Source organism: Coffea eugenioides, chromosome 2, assembly GCF_003713205.1.
Source record: "Coffea eugenioides isolate CCC68of chromosome 2, Ceug_1.0, whole genome shotgun sequence".
NCBI classification, from domain to species: domain Eukaryota; kingdom Viridiplantae; phylum Streptophyta; class Magnoliopsida; order Gentianales; family Rubiaceae; genus Coffea; species Coffea eugenioides.
In genome coordinates, this window is record NC_040036.1 from 60,218,811 (window position 1) to 60,235,948 (window position 17,138).

At 35.2% G+C, this 17,138-nt stretch overlaps 1 protein-coding gene across 1 annotated transcript; it reads left to right on the plus strand.

Moving 5' to 3' along the window:
- Window positions 1-7,080: 7,080 nt before the first annotated feature.
- On the plus strand, window positions 7,081-16,379 carry LOC113761381 (histidinol dehydrogenase, chloroplastic). The gene is made up of 15 exons (XM_027304343.1): window positions 7,081-7,302; window positions 7,413-7,547; window positions 9,118-9,239; window positions 9,377-9,429; window positions 9,862-9,934; window positions 10,262-10,363; window positions 10,462-10,563; window positions 10,681-10,752; window positions 10,830-10,892; window positions 11,005-11,046; window positions 12,062-12,121; window positions 12,257-12,367; window positions 12,624-12,794; window positions 15,292-15,382; window positions 15,810-16,379. Exons 2-15 carry the CDS (start codon window positions 7,424-7,426, stop codon window positions 16,091-16,093), a joined length of 1,470 nt encoding a protein of 489 aa, XP_027160144.1. The 5' UTR covers window positions 7,081-7,302; window positions 7,413-7,423; the 3' UTR covers window positions 16,094-16,379.
- The last annotated feature ends 759 nt before the right edge of the window (window positions 16,380-17,138 follow it).

A 17,138-nucleotide genomic window follows, 5' to 3' on the forward strand; every position in this document is an offset into this window, starting at 1 on the left:
ATGAGTGTCTCTTGACACTGAAATGAATGCTCAATGACATTGAAGTGGCTCTAATGCGAGCACCGTATCCTTTTAAAAGTGATTGTTCAGTGAAGTGTTTCCTCAATTGCTTAATGAAAGTGATTGTACAGTGAAATGTGCACTACTTGCTTAATTGTATTGATTTAAGTGTTTATTAAATGTTATTTGCTCGGCAAACCTCACTGAGTTTTAGCTCAGTCCTTTAGTTTTGTTTTCCTTACAGGAGTTGGTGGTCTGGAAACGAACGAGAGATCTTAGGAAGTTAACGTGAAGACTTTTGTGATTGTAAATCCTTTAGTTTCATATTATAGTTGAAACTTTTGTATTGATCTTAGTGTTGTAAAAGATTTGAGAGTTTGGTTTTGATTTATCAAATGTTATCTCTGAAATTAATGTAAGTGAGTGAGCCCTGGCGAGAGCCAGGCAGGCGATCTGCTAACTTTTAAGGTATACCCTAGGAGAAGGTGGGGTCGTCACAGATAATACAGAGAATGAAGAGAAAAACCATAAAATAGAGAACAGTACCATGAGAAATTTTAAAGGCTTTGACACATAATAGCGTCCACTTTTTTCTTTTGTAACACAACAACAGAAGAAATGAGATCAGAAGCATATAAAGGTTCACTTTTTTTTTAATTTTTATTGCAAGTGAAGACCATGAGAAGAGGAAAAGGAAATTCATGCAGAGAAGTGGAAAGTCTTTGGCTAAAAACCAAGAAACGGAGTTACAGGGAGTGATTTGTTATCCAATTTTAGCTACTACATATATGGCTTTTACATTTTATCAAAAATTTGATAGATTAGATGTGATTGTATCATTATAGTACTTTGGAACAACAAAAAAGAAAAAAAAAAGGAAAATAAGTAACCCCATGTACAAAAGACACAAAAGGTATAGACCCATAAAATACACAAATGAGTCCAACATCTAGCATTTTATCAATTTCCAATTGAAAACATGTCAAAAAACTAATCTTTTCAAGGCATAAGCAGGAGAATAAACACTTCATGATAATCAAGATTAAAACTTACATCTAATAGGCCATAAACATAAATAAATAAATAAATAATTCCAAAGTAACTTCTTTTGCAGAGGAAAAAATTATCATTTGTAATAATATACATGTGAATTAGAGAGGACTCCACTCAAAATATTAACCAATTTATGCAAAAAAAAAAAAAAAATTCTGTAATAGTATCAATCCATACTATCATATTAATTTTTTCAGAGAATTGAAAAAAATTCCAAATTTTGTATCTACAATACAACCAAAATACACAAATTATACAATCAAATCTAGATAAAAAAAACTTTTAAATGCCTCAAAGAAAATTTAATCAAATTTGTTAGAAGCACTTTGATGTTCTTTAGTCATGGGAAGAAAAGCTACAAATTAGGCAAAAGCAGTAAAATGTAAAAATAACCTTATTTCTAGAAAATAACCATACATAACCGCCTTCAAAAGGGGAAAAAAGAACTCAAAATAGCATGAGGATAGTGGAAGAAATCTCCAAAATTTGTACTTGCATCAAAATAATACAAAAGGGAAAAAAATTAGATAAAGAGAAACCCTAGAGAAAAAGGAAGAAGAGATTTTGAAGCAAAAAATGTAAGGACTCATGTTTTTATTATTAGTTTAGTCATTTTTATAATTAATTGCCCTGGTGTTATTTAATTATATTAGTATTGCATGAATTCCCCTTGAATTTCACTTTATCGCGTTCGCGTCGAAAGTTTTTCGAAAGTCGCGCCGGTACGACTAATTGGAGATTTGAGGATTTAATACTAGGCTCGTAAGTATGAGTAATTACAGTGTTAGAGGAATTACCTTGGAAGAACTCTTGCTTACAACTAGGGTTTAGTTGCTTTGGAAGGTAACCCCTTCACCTCTTTTAATCTTTCAATTTATACAAAGTTTAGTGGATGGATTACATGGGTTTGAAACCTTAATCAAGTTTCTAGGCTAGTGGACTTGAGGAAGCTTTTATCTTACTTTATATTCTAAGCTAGTGGCCTTGAGGTGACCTATGAGGTAGCTGACTTGAGGATATTGCTTGATTGTTGTTATTTATGTGAATTATAGTTTGATATTGGTTGGATAGTGGAGAGAAATTTGGAAGAAACCGTGAGAGTGAGCTGGCCGAAATTTCAGTTTTGTTGTCCTGCTTTGAACTCGAAATTTTGTTGCTTATTTGGTTGCTAAACTGATTGATATATGTTGTATTATGTGTGTAGAAAGTGTCTTTCGAAAATCATCTCAAATGGTTATATAAAACTTGAGTTTTGGAGAAAGTTCGAAATCTGGAAAATGGTTACCAGGGTAGCCGGACAGGGGTACTTTGTCTGAACATAACACTTTGTACAAAAGTCGAAATTGAGTGCCATTTGCGGCATTCGAAACTAGCCATTCAGAGCTTTCAAACGGTAAAGAATCCCCTGCTAGTTCGTTTTGAGTAAACCGTAGCGAATCAGCAAATTGGACTGACCTGTTTTGCCTGTCTGTCCGAGAGAAACTGGGAAGCTGCATTTTGTGGCTCGATTTTGTCTCACTTGTAAAAAGATTTTTAAAAAGATGTCTACTGATGAATTGTAGCATTTTGAACCTAGTTTCTAACTAAACCATTCTCAATTTGGACTTGTGTAGATTTAGATATGGTCTAATTTCAAAACTGCGTCAAAGCTGGAAACTGGAAATTTTCTGAACAGGTTGCGAAAATCAGCCAACTTTAAACTATTGTATCTTGTTGCTCAAAACTCCGAATTTAGTTCTGCTTGTTGTGTTTGAAACTTGATTTGGAACTCTTGCTGTGTTATAAATTTCAAAGGCTGATTCACTTTCTGTGAATTTTACCGAATTTCCAAACATTGCTGAAAAACCAAGACTGGTTCTGTCCTGTCTTCATGAAACAGCAACTTTGAGCTGAAATTCGAATGGTTTCTGGTTAGAATCTTGGAAAAGTGTCTTCAGAGAAGTTTTAGTAATTTGAATCTAGTTTCCAACGGTATAATTTTTCCATTTTTGGACCTTCCAAACTCAAGATACAATTTTCCTAGTACGGTCGCGCAAAGATGGAAAATTTCTGACTTCTTAAGAAGTGCACTTTAATAAACTTCCAACTTCCTTTTGGGATTGATGGTTCGTTTTAAATTCAATTTCATGAATGACACGAGTTCACTTGAGACTTTAAATTCTCATTTTTTAATCTCGATTTTTGAGGAATTATTGTCTTAAATTTTAAGCGAGTGCACTTTCTTCCTTGAATGTTAAGTGGTCGTGAGTATATGTGAGTGATGGTTGGTCATTGTTTCTTCAGGTGCTCAAGAGGGTTTCGAAAGGAATCCCGGTGTGGACAACTGAAGGGCTTTGTTTACTCACTTACTTTTGAATTGGTGAGTGTCAAATGCATGAATTTTTGCTAAATACTTGAATTGTTTCTTGCTCATTACATGCTTTGGAATTGTCGAGACGAATGTGTACTTTATCGCACTCGTTCTCTTTTACTTAAATTGATAATCGAATTGTGTAAAGTGAATTGATAATCGAATTGTGTGAAGTGTAATTGTACATCTAGGAGCACCCAAAACTCATTGGCTAACCTTGTGACTTGAGCCGACATGGGCTTGGTCGAGAAGCCTGGTAAACCATGAGAAAATCATAAGATTGATCTTTTGAGATCTTGCTTGGCATACCCGAATAGTATTGCCCTCCCAGTGAGTGTTTGGTTACGGATCCAAGAGGGAGAAATGAAGGATGGGGGAAGTAAGTGGAGTTCTACGGACTTGATACCTACCCGGTTGACGGAGTGTCATCACGTGGAGGTATTGGATCGAGTCTCTGCAAAGCAAGTGGAATCTAGCTCCTAAGAGCTCCTGTATCCTTATTGAGTGTGCTTTATTGTTAATTATGAATTACTTGAACTTTCTAGCTATATTTCTTGTACAAGTGTTATTCTTACTTGAACTATGTGTTTGCATGTTTTTCTTGGCCTCGTTGAGCGTTAGCTCATCCCATTAGTTTGTTTTTGTTAACAAGAGCTCGGAATGAAAATAATTTTGGAGAAGCCGACTTGGTTACACTTTTGATTAGAATTTTGGATGTAATTGATTAGTTGACCTTTTGATGATTGTATTTTTGGGGAAAGTTGATATACCTTTTGGTAACTTGTGATGTAAGATTTGAATGTTTATTCAAGGAAGCAGACTTTCTTTGTATCTACTTTTATTATTTTGGTTGTTTACCCTTAAGTTTAAATTTGTCTCGTATTGAGCCCAGGCGAGAGCTAAGCAGGCGGCCCGCCGATACCCTAGGGTTCACCCTAAGGAAAAATGGGGTTGTCACAAAAAATTCCCAACCATATTGTTGATTTTGTTGTCAATCAGAAAGAATTGAAAAGAGGTGAGGAACAGGTACAAGAAAAGGAAAACGAGAAAGAAAAAAGGGCTTAGAGACAGACACTGAAATGAAAGAAAGGAGAAGTGGTATTCTTTTGATGTTTCTCGAGTCTTGCACCTCACCTAATCAGAAGGGGGTTTAAAAATAAAAAAAGAGACAAGCACATGGAAATGGAAGACTACAAAAATGCTGGCAAACCTCTCCAAGTATCTTTGTCAACTTGATTGATAAGGATTTATGCTAGGAATAGTATTTTGACTCTAGTTTTAAACAAAATAAATAGCACTTTGATTTCTTTTCATTGACCTATGATTTCCTAAAATTCATTGACTCATCTTGCTACAAAATTTTTCAGAAAGCATTCCCTTTTTGAAACCACCTTCTTCTTTAAACCTTTAACCAGACTATCACACTATCACCACTCATCACCGACACTACCACAGAAGGTGCGACAGACCACAAAAGGCCAATGTTTTTAAATCCGGACCGGAGAGTGAACCGGAAAACCTTCCGGTTCACGGTTCGATCGATTCAATCGGTTCGACCCTGATTCAAAGGTTTAATAATTTTTTATTCACTTTAGTATTAAAAATTTTGAATAAAACTAAAATATTTATTTTAAAAATAAATACTTAATAAAAAATGGTTGAACCTCCCGATTTTGACTGATTCAATTAATTTTTTGGGTTTTTAATTGAACCGGACCGAAGACATGGCCGGTTCACGGTTCAATTGATCGAACCGACCGGTCCAGTCCGGTTTTCAAAACATTGAAAGAGGCAGTAGTGGCCTTCCTCTATTGAAGGGACCATATTTATAAGCTATTGTAATGTGTGGCATTTTACTGCCGCAATAGCCACACTACTACATCCAGAGTTTAGCTATTAGTACTACAACATGCAGAGTTCAGCCATACTAGTGGCTTTCACGATTTGTCTAAATTGTGAGGGATGGCTGATTTTTGGCTAGTCCTCTTTTTTTTTCTTCTTTTTATGTTTTTTTCTTTTTTTTCTTCTTCTTCTTTACCAACCAAAAACCTTATTTTATCTTTTTAAAGAAAATATACAATAATTCGACATACTTAACACAAACAATCAACATAATTTTTGTGCAAAAGTTCATGGATAACTGCACTTAAGAAAGATCATGGAGTACTCGAAGTTATAAACTTAAAGATATCACATAAATTCACCTAAAAACATTCTCAAATTTGAGAGGTTAAATACTCAGTTTTATGAATTGATCTTCTAGACAGTAATAGTGTATGTATAGATTATTGTTATGTTCATGAGTAAAAGATTATGTCCCACATTGGTTTGAGAGGTGGAAAAAGAGCGGTTAATACGTAAGTAAGGTTCCGAGACCTAACAGATTAAGCTTTTGGGTTAGAGTTGGGTTCCTGACTTATATATTAGACTTTTTGATGAGTTCTCTCGAGGTGTTTCTCCTTAACAAGTGGTATCAAAGTTTCTCATTGCGAGATTGGACTACTCATGGGCAAATGAATTCTTCTTAGACTTGGGTCGATGAAAAATTTTCTTCTTAGTGGTGGACCGAAGTGCCAAGGAGTTTGACTAGTGTTGGATCAGATGTTCCATGGGTTTAGCAAGGGAAGCCAAGGTTTGGCAAGGGGTCCGGAATCCAGTTTGGATGTTGAAGAAGAGTGGGTCTATGATTGAAAGAAGATGTGACTTTAAATGTTGGGTTTAGCAGGGGAAGCCAACGTTTGACAAGGGTCCGGAATCCAGTTTGGATGTTAAAAAAGAGTGGGTCCATGATTGGGAGAAGGTATGACTTTAAATATTAAGGTAGATTTGCATTGAGTATCAAAATGAGTTCAAAAAAGGGTTTGTAAACTTGGGTTTAATATGAGGAGTTACTCATGGAAAGAGGAGATTTGTTAGGTTCATGAGTAAAAAGTTATGTCTCACATTGGTTCAAAAGATGGAGAAAGAGCGATAAATATGTAAGTAAGATGTGTCATATTGGTTCGAGAAATGGAGAAAAAGCCCTTAATATGTAAATAAGAGCCTGAAATCTAATAATTTTTGGATCAAAGTTGGATTCCTGACTTATGTATTGGACTTTCAATGGACTCTGTTGAGATGTTTCTCCCTGACAACTGTCACTGATGGATGCATGATAATTAATTTGCATTTTAATTTCAAATTTTATTAATATATCATGCATCTAATCATGATAGTGTATATATTATTTGTGTATATAACATTAACTCTTAGTTTAATTGTTTTGAAACTTTAATCTAATGGTGACTCAGCCGAACTCAGGAGTCAGGGATCAATGGATTCGATCGACTGGCTTAAGATTAAAAAAAAAAAAACCAAAGAATCGGATAATGTCATAAATATATTTTCATTACATATAAATAAAGTATTATGAAAAAATTTCCTTAAGTTGACAATTTACATGTGTTTTGATAAGTTTAGATCCAAAAGTAAGGATTACATTCAATAAAAAGTTGTATAATTAATGGTAAAATTGTAACTTGGGAATTGTTTATGAGTGATTTTATACTTTCTTGAAATATTTATGGGTCATAATGAACTAGTATCAAAAAGTTTGAGGGCATCAAAGTTATTAAATTGGCAAACCTAATGCGTTATTCCTGTTCCTTCTCTCTCACACAGCGGTCAAATTTTTGCCTTCAAAACACACACCACGGAGGGACACGAACACACGCCGCACAAACAGGCAATCCCAAATTGGGGCTCAGCTTTAGCAAGAAATTACCTCGGTTCTTTTTTCTCTAACTTTTTTAAGTAGGGGAGGGTGGGATTCAAGAAGCGAGAGGGACGGATTAGAGCCCACGATAAGCTATCATTTCTTCTGGCCAGTCCTCCAAATAGCATTTCTCAGTCACTCTTTGGTAAGCTTGGAGCCAATAATTTTTTTCCCCTTTTCCGTTTTCTTTGTTAATTGCTGTTCTAATTACATCCCTTTTTTTCTTCTTTTATGTGAATTTTTATTGAATTTCAGTATAAAAGGTGATGATGGATTGTAGGCTTCTGTGTTTCAACAAGAGCAGTGGTTTATTTTGTACTAGTAATTTTGGACTATTTGATGCCCATCGAAGTAGAATTACTAAACCAACTTTTTATCTACCAAAATCAGGTAAACAATTCTACCCTTCTAGTAATTTTTCCCAAAAAAAGGATTATTATGTGGAAAACAGATAGAACTCCATTTGATTCTATTTTTTGGATAGAAGTTTGGATTTTGTGAGATTGGTTTACCTGATCAAAGCCCCCTAGTCCTAGTTAATGTGCTTTCATATTGTTGAAGTTGCCAACGTCAATACCACCGTATTGTTGCATTGAGGGAAGAAGCTGTTTTTTTTTTATTTAATTTTATGTTCTTTCCTTTTTTTTATTTAATTTTGCGTTCTTTTGTAATGGAGATTTAAGTGATTTATGTGGAATGTGGATTGCTATGGGTAGAAGTTGGTGGAAATGGTTGTATTGCCTGTTGTTTCTGTATATAATTTTTTTTGAAGACCTTAAATAACTATTTGGTCCCATTCATATTATAAATTAATAATTCACTAAAATTATATATCATATTTTCCGAAAATATGAGTCACCTTTTAGATGGGTAGCCATAGTTTGAGGTACATGAGAAAACTTTATATTTATTTATTATAAAAAAGACTTCCTTGTCATTTATATACATAATATTGTTAATATGATTCATTGTATGCATTTAATAAAATGGAAGTGGGCATATATCATTTAGTATTCCTAATCCTTTTGATCTCTTGATAACAGAAAAATGATATTGGTTACATACGTACATTGAAGATATTAATAGAATTAAATTATACTTGTAAATCAATTAGATATGGATTGGTTTATATTTCTTAGATTTTTAGACTCCTTTTATTAATATAACATTAGTTGATTAAATGAGTTTTTTTTTTAATTGTAAGTACACTCGATAAATTAATAAATTATTAATTTGTCGATTAATTAATACCTCCTTAAATCAATAGAATTGGTATGGTCCCAAGGTTATTAATTTATAGAGTTTTTATTGTATATAGTTTCTATGATTTGGGATGCATTTCCAAACTTCAACTACTTGCTTCTGATGTGGGATACAAGAAGTTAGGTTGGTATTGGCTAAGCCTGTTTCTGAAGGGTTAAAATGTAAGGGATCGGATGATTTGGAACTGCATTAAGAATTGGCCCATTATAGCTGTTTACTGTTTTTGACTACTGGTTTTGTTAAATTTGGGAGCATACAAGTGATTCTTGATTTGTCGGCAGTGTGTGTTGTTTTCTGCCTTTGGTAGGAAAATCTGTTTCTAATATACGCATCATCTTTGGTAATTATTCAATGTAACATTTGTGTTTTCTATGTTTGTGATACTCAACAACACTCTGGATACCATTTACGCAAGCTTACCTGCTTAGCAAATGCTAATTCAACTTTGACCCAATTCTCAAAGTTTCTTCTGATTGCACCTTTTTGCTTTGCCTTTTCTGTCCTTATTCTCGTTTCTATTAATTTGCTTTGTTAATCCCTCTAGTATTGAAGTTAAAAGTACTCTGTAATCCTCTATTTTGCTTGTATATGATTCTCAATGCTTCACTTTGTCAAATTAAGATATAATTTCTTCTCAATGATATGGTTTTCCTCATTTTTCTCTTCCATCCTCTGCTTCATTTGATGTTTTCTACAGGATCATTTTTCCACACTGTGAAGTGCTCAATGAGGTCTTATAGATTATCAGACCTTAATCAGTCAGAGGTTGATAATTTAAAAGCTCGTCCCCGTATTGATTTCTCTTCAATTTTCAGTGTGGTGAGCCTATGTCTTGATGTCAGTTCTTTTGATAAATTACTTTTTGATGTCTATTCGAAAATTTTGACTGCATTATTTTTCTTTTCATCAACTTATTTACTGAGCATTTTGGTGGTTTGGCACATAAAAATTTTCAGGTTCAGCCCATTGTTGATGATGTGCGTGGTCGAGGGGATGCTGCTGTTAAAGAGTTGGTTCCTCTGTTAATCCTACAAATGAATCTCCATATTCTTTTTTGTTACTGTAAAAAGTTTATTTATGCACATGAAAGGTTTTTTTGGCCTTTTTTTGTGTTTGGGGGGGGGGGGGGGAAGTTGAGGAAAAGAATAGTGTTCAGGGCAGTAGATGATCTTGCCAACACAGTGGGAACTATTAAGGGCTGCTTTGACCAATTTTAGTTTCTTTGCCTCTACAGTGAATTAGGATAAAGATACAGTGGTAGCTTTTATATTCCAAAAAGCATAACTAATAATTAAAGGTTGAAGAAAGGTTAAACCTTGTGTTTTCAAGATTTTAATCTTCAGTGAAAAAGTTTCATTTTGCTTTCTGTAGTGGCTATTTGCAAACTCTTAGAACTAGCTACAATGAGCGTGCTGTGAAATTTTCTGTACTTAAATGGCAGATATACTGCACGGTTTGACAAAGTTGAATTGGACAATATAGTTGAGGATATTAATGAGCTCCCAGATCCAGAGGTACTTACTTTATATAAGTCAAGAAAATTAAACATTTTTTAGTATATTTTATTCATTGAGATGCTATCTATAGATGCATATGTATATTCATACACTTTTTTTTTAACCTGTATACTCTGCACATATGGAATACATAATTGTTCATTTGTTTGTCCATCTATATGGTATATCACTTACTTGAGGTCTTTTTATTTTTAGACCAAGTCCACCTTTTTTATTTGGAGGGATCTCACAATTTCCAAGCACTTCTCTCTTCTCTATGTGATTTTGATTACCTTGGTTTTTCTTATGCTATTTTCTAACTTATAATTCACTTCTTTCAATCAGCTTGAGGAGGCTGTTCAAGAAGCATTTGATGTGGCTTATAATAACATATTTGCCTTTCACGCTGCACAAAAGCCAGGTGAAAAAATCATTGAGAATATGACTGTAAGTTGCTTACATTTGCTATTCTAGTTCTTGGAGAAAATATAACTACATTTAGATTCCTGTAACTTTGGAAAATCTTCAATTTTGCCATTTGTCAGGGTGTCAGGTGTAAACGTGTAGCAAGGAGCATTGCTTCTGTGGGTCTTTATGTTCCTGGAGGAACTGCTGTGTTGCCTTCAACAGCGTTGATGCTTTCAGTTGTATGGTGATTAAGTTTACTGTATTAGTTCAATTTTCAGTTCATCTGATTATGTATGCATATTGGCTTTCTCAAGTTGACTGAGATATGGTTGATATATGGTTTCTCCTCTAATAAGCCTGCTCAAATTGCTGGGTGCAAAACTGTTGTACTTGCAACTCCCCCTGCTCGGGATGGAAGCATTTGTAAGGTATTAGATATGATTATTTTCATCTTCACTGAGTGTTAATTGCAAACCAATGAACAGTTGTTTGATGCAATTTTTAGGAAGTGCTGTATTGTGCTAAAAAAGCTGGTGTTACACACATTCTTAAAGCTGGAGGCGCTCAGGTGTGAAAAGTTGGTGTTAATATTATGCATATTGACCAGTATGTTTTCCTGAAACTTGATGAATCAAGTTGCTCATAACATTGTGCTGTTATTATTTCTTTAACTATTGCAGGCAATTTCCGCAATGGCTTGGGGGACAGAATCTTGTCCCAAGGTATCAGTTTCCATATTCTTGTCCAGCCACATTTTTTTTTAAGAATTTAGCGATGGGTGTTCTCTTTTGGTTTGTAGTGGTTTGAACTTCCATAAGCATTTGCTACATATGCTTTCTTGGTAGTTCATTATATGCTACATATGCCTACTGAAGTTTTCTTGCAAGTTGAATGTTTTTGTTGTATTTCTTTAAAGTACAGGGTCCTGCCTGTGGATCAGGAAATGGAAGCATCTAAAACATCAGTTGATTGTTGACTAGTGTATCCATCTGATTGTGGTGTAGTGTCTGAATGAACTTGTCCTGTCATGCATAAATTCTTCTTGTTATCAGTTAAATGAACTAATAGTGAAGTATATGGGGACGCCATTAGATAATAGTTGATGCTTATATGTTAACAGGAAAAAAAATCAAATAGTATATCATCAAAGTTGGTTTCATACAATTAAGTTATTCTATCACCCATAATGGGGTACGGCAGCTTTTGAGCTCTGATTACTTTCCTAGTTGACAATCTTTGACAAACTATACAGCAATTAAAGAACTGATTTAAGGGGCTGAAAGGACTGGACAATACAGGTCTTTTGTCCCGGTGTTTACTCGAACTTTGCTTGCCAAAGCCTCTTTAGAAACTGATATACTATAATTGGGAGATCATGAGAAGATAGACTGGTATAGTAGAGATACAGCCATCAGCAGGGGTTTCCAGCTTTTTGCTATAGCCTTATATCTAGTTGTTGTACAAGCATCATAAGAAAGAAGCAGAAAACATGCCTGAAACTCCAAGGTGCAGAAGTGCTTGGTATTGGGCAAACTAGTGGAGTTCTAATTTTAGTTTTTAAATGTTATAAGTGCAAAGTTGCTCCTTGAGGGAAGGGTGAGATGAGACTTCTCTGCCCTTGGGCTGAAATCTGTTTTCAGTGTCCCAACCTGTTTGGTGGCTCTGCTTTCTACTACAGAAATTCTGGCACTTGTTTTTCAGTATCTACCTGATTCAATAATACATGGAAAACTGCAGGTTGAGAAGATATATGGGCCTGGAAATCAGTATGTCACAGCTGCAAAAATGATTCTGCAGGTATTGATGAATTTTCCATTAACTTTCATCCTTAACTGTTTTCATGAGTGACTAAAGTCTGAGAGATCACCTCTTTCTTTTTGCTATTTAAACTACCTTTTTGTTTATTATTTAATCCCACTACTTTCTCTACAGAACAGTGAGGCTATGGTATCTATTGACATGCCTGCTGGACCATCTGAAGTGCTTGTTATTGCTGACAAACACGCAAGTCCTGTCCATATAGCGTCTGATTTACTTTCCCAGGTACTTACTCCCTGAATCTTTGATGTCGAATTTGTTGTATGTGCAGATGAATGCAGATGGAAAAGTCATGGAAATTTTAGGTAAAGCAGATTTGTCACATATTGATCCAATTAGATCATTGTAATCAATCAAACCACTGTACTGATCCATATGAGAGCTCAAGACGAGCCTAGGAAAAGTAATGGACAACTGAAAAATGTCTCTGTGACTAACTTGATTCCTTTCTGAATCTGAAGATATAAATTACTCATCTCAGGCTGAACACGGCCCTGATAGCCAGGTTGTTCTGGTACTTGCTGGGGATGGCATTAATTTAGATGTGATTCATGAGGAAATCTACAAACAATGCCAAAGCCTTCCTAGAGGGGAGTTTGCTTCAAAAGCACTCAGCCACAGCTTCACAGTATTAGCACGCAATATGGTTGAGGTATGTTTTCTTGTTTCAAATCTTTGGGTTGTGACTTTGTGTTTGCCTGTAAAAAGCCTTATGTGGCCAATATGATGTAAGTTTTGTCCATTGTAGAAACACTGCAGTTATGCTTGACAATTGATAGAGAAGTCTACACAAATTGCGCCGTACCTTAGTTTGCTAGCTGTTTGTACTTGGAAGTCTCAAGTTTGAATGTGCCAATATGATTGACTTAGAAAGAAGATTTGTGATTACAGACAAGTTCAAAAATCTTTTATTGATTTAAATTCAAAAAGTACTTTTATGTGGCATGCTTTACCAAAACTTAAAGTTAGAAATGTTTTTAGTCAAAACCTGATTCTTTTTATAATTTCTTTGTTCAATGGTGATATATTAAGCATTAAAACTATCAGATGAGGGGCCGATCAATGCCTACGTGTTCTGTTGTAAACTTGTCTTTAGGGGCTGTATCACTGCTTAACCTTTATTGGCCCCAGAAACATTGTATGGATTGTGCAGATGTTCGTTGTTTCTGGTAATCAAATTCAATTTACATTTGGGATTTTGCATTAGGTTTCCAACAGAAGAAAAAGATAATGAAATACAAGCAAAAATTTCAGATAATGCAATAGTTAAGGTGATTCTTGTGGTTTTGATACTTCTCAGCTCGTCTAACAAATGTGTCTAATTATTGCTGAAATTATCTTAGTCATACTGGTGTATAGTGTGTTCCGAGTATTATCAGGACATATGAGCATATTGTTTGTATTTATTCATCAAGGTTATCGAGGCTGGGACTTTTATTGCTGAAATTATCTTAGTCATACTGGTGTATAGTGTGTTCCAAGTATTATCAGGACATATGAGCATATTTTTTGTACTTAATCATCAAGTTTATTGAGGCTGGGACTTTTGAGTTTGACCTGCTTTTGTCGATTCTTGGCACATTATTACTGAAAGAATCTTTAGATGTTCACAATAAAAACATAGCTGCCAGATTCTGTGGCGAATAAGGGTATTACGTACTAAAAGAGGTCATGAAATCTAGAGCCTTTGTTTTCTTGAGGCTATGGAGTTTCTACTATGAAATGTTGATTTTCAAATCTTTGTGAGCATGAGATCTGAAAATTTCCGTCATCAATGATGGGCGATGGAGATCTAGATGGTCTCATGATGCCAGCCAGCTAAGTTTCATTCTTACTTGCATCCAAGTGGAAAACTTTAAAGAAGTAGCATCAATGAGAATGTTGTTGCTGATAACTTTCCAAACATGTAAGGTTGCTCTCTTGAATTGGTTCCTGTAGTACCTTAATTAGGTTTCAATAAAGTTTATGATAAGGTGGGGCTTTGAAGAAACAGTCATGAATTCTGCTAGTGCAACTAGAGATTGTTGTTTTCTAACAGAAATTTGGATAAGAAGCGGTTGATGTTGCATATGGAGGTCAAATATCAACAATTTTTTTACCTTGGAATCCATATGAAATTTAAGCAACCATTAGTTGGGGAAACTTACAAGATCAGTGATAAATAAACAAATAAAATTAGTAGAAGAGTTGGTACAGTGGCAATGGATTGTTTTACAATCCAAGTAAAAGATACCCTTGACCATAAGTGTGTCTCAGAAGCAAATATGCCTCAACTGAAGAATTGTCTAAAACACTTTTATTTGAGGATCTTCTTTGAAGCTACAAAATGGTTCATGTTTTTCTGACAGTCTGGCTTGACATTTGTTGGCTCGAGGAAAAAGTTTAAGCTCTAGCCGCTATTAGTGCTTGTTAGTTTAATGGTATTTTGGTCCATCCGATTTATGAAGCTAGTCACTAGATGCTCTGATATTATGGTTTTGCAATCTCACAGTATAAAGAAGAATCGAAAAATGAAAAAAGAGAAAAGGTATCTCAATTTGTTAGGATCTCTTTTTGTTAGTTTGTGGCCACAAGGAAATGGTCATATGACAGCATTAAAGCTGTTGTTTCTTTGGCTTGGGTCCACTAATTATGACTACTTGTAATTGCAAATGAGTCTCAGAGAAAGCTGCTTTAGTTTTTTAATCCTCTGGACTTCTTGTTGAGGTTATATGGCAAAGCTCAAAAAACAGCACTTTTATATTTGCTCAAGCATGTTTCATTTGTTTAGTAAGCCCACCATGAGTCAGTGTCAACTGTAAATGTGCCTGTGTGTGGTTGGTTTTTCATTTCATATATAAATTTTGGAGTGGGTGTTTGGGGACTGAGAATTGTATGGTAGAGGGATTTTGATGGCTATCAGTCCACATTTCTAAACTCCTAATTAGCGCAGTCCTTTATTTTATAGTATATTTTTTTTATAGGATTAAAATTCTAATGGATGACAGCTAAAACTTGGTAGATGAAATTATACTTTGAAGCGCATGTATGTTATTCCTTGATCTTTTGGTGTAACTTTTCTTTCTCTTTGTAATGTTTTGATTTTTTCCCTACTAGTGATGATGTTGCATTTGCTTTTGAGGATAAGATCCTAACATTTGCAATATTAGGCCATAAATTTCTCAAACATGTATGCGCCTGAACATCTGATCATCAATGTGGAAGATGCTGAGAAGTGGGAAAGTTTCATCGAGAATGCAGGTGGAACACATTTTTCTTTGCCCTGTATATCCCTCTAATTCTTGCTTTTCATGTCAGCTTTGTTCTTTGTTGCTATGATTGAAACAGACAATTACCATATTGTGTCATTGTATTTCCTTAGTAAGACAAATGTGTTGTAGATTATGTTTAATAAGTAAAACTTTTTCATTAATACATTTTCTTTCCATCATCTTCTACTCTAGCACTTATTTTCCAACACCTTTCAGTTCTCCTCCTCTTTCATTATGTTTTCACATCCACTTTTGGTTGTAAAAGAACTTGCTCAATGATCAGGCTTTTAATTTGAAATGCGGGTACCTTTTCTCAATGCCCTGGTGCAATTTCTGTTTGCTTTTCCTTTGGCAATGTAAAAAAGTAGCGTTTGAAGAAGCGGTTGCTGAAGAATTTATGTGTATAATTTGTACAGGATCTGTATTTTTAGGGCAGTGGGCTCCTGAGAGTGTTGGAGATTATGCAAGTGGAACAAACCATGTACTTCCCACTTATGGCTATGCAAGGATGTATGGTGGTGTCTCTTTAGACTCCTTCCTAAAGTACATTACGGTGCAGTCTTTAACAGAAGAAGGCCTGAGGAATCTTGGTCCTTATGTGGCCACCATGGCTGATGTTGAGGGGCTGGAAGCACACAAAAGAGCTGTAACCCTCAGGCTACAGGACATAGAAGCAAGACAAACATCTAATTGGAGATAAAATATCACGAGCATGCCCCTGTTGCTGTTGTATCAATTGAACCCATTTTGATTTTCCTACCGCGTATTAGTGCTAGCAATTGGTTTTGCATATTGTTCCTGGATCTTTAGCCTCGGTGTTGGGTGTGGAACTGTTTTCTTGTCTGTTAGCATTTGTAAACCTTAGAAAATGGACTGTTGTTCTATGTTTAAGAAAATTTTGTAGGCATGGCATATTCAACAGATTCAGCTGTGGTCTTTTCCATGAAGATATAGAATTTGTCATCCTGAGGAAATTATCTTCTTTATTCTTTTAACACTTCAATTTTCTAAAGATACGGTTGTCAACTCAGCCAAATTAACAGAATAGAGTTGAATAATTCGTTAAACATAAAGATGTAAATAGCATTGCTGTTCATGGAAAGCTTCCCATTGCAAGTTAAAAGATACTTCAACAAAGAGAGTATTTGTAAAAGTTGTGAGTCAGCTGCTGAAGCTTCATTTTGTCAGGGACAATGCACAATCAAATTTTTATATAAAAGAAGAAGAAGAAGAAGAAGTGACTTATTTTTCTTTTGGCAATTTAACTTTTTTTTTAAAATTGAAATCATATTATTATTCAAGCTGCCGAAGAATACAATGTAGGGAGGAAGGTCGCACCCTTACCTCCGAAACGAGAAACGAAAATTACAAAAGTTCTACATATCCAAGGCCAGTAACCCTCTTGTGCGACACGGTAATTGAGAAGCCTTAGTAAAGAGCTCGAATGACCCACGCGCAGTACCGTGGGAAGCCAGTGAGTCAGCCACAGCATTCCCCTCTCTGTAATAGTGCTTGAACTGATGATACTTTGGAACAGCATTCCGAATCGCACGCACGACAGGCTGAATAACCGCTGGACCTCCCTCTCCCCCCGTAAACAACTGATCAAGACGAGGCAATTAGATTCAACAATTAAATGCAATATCCCCCTTTGTCGCCCTAACTGAAGATCCAAAAGTAGCGCACGTGCCTCCGCTTGCAGGGGACTTACCGGACCAAAGAAATCAGCAAAAGCCAGAATGAGC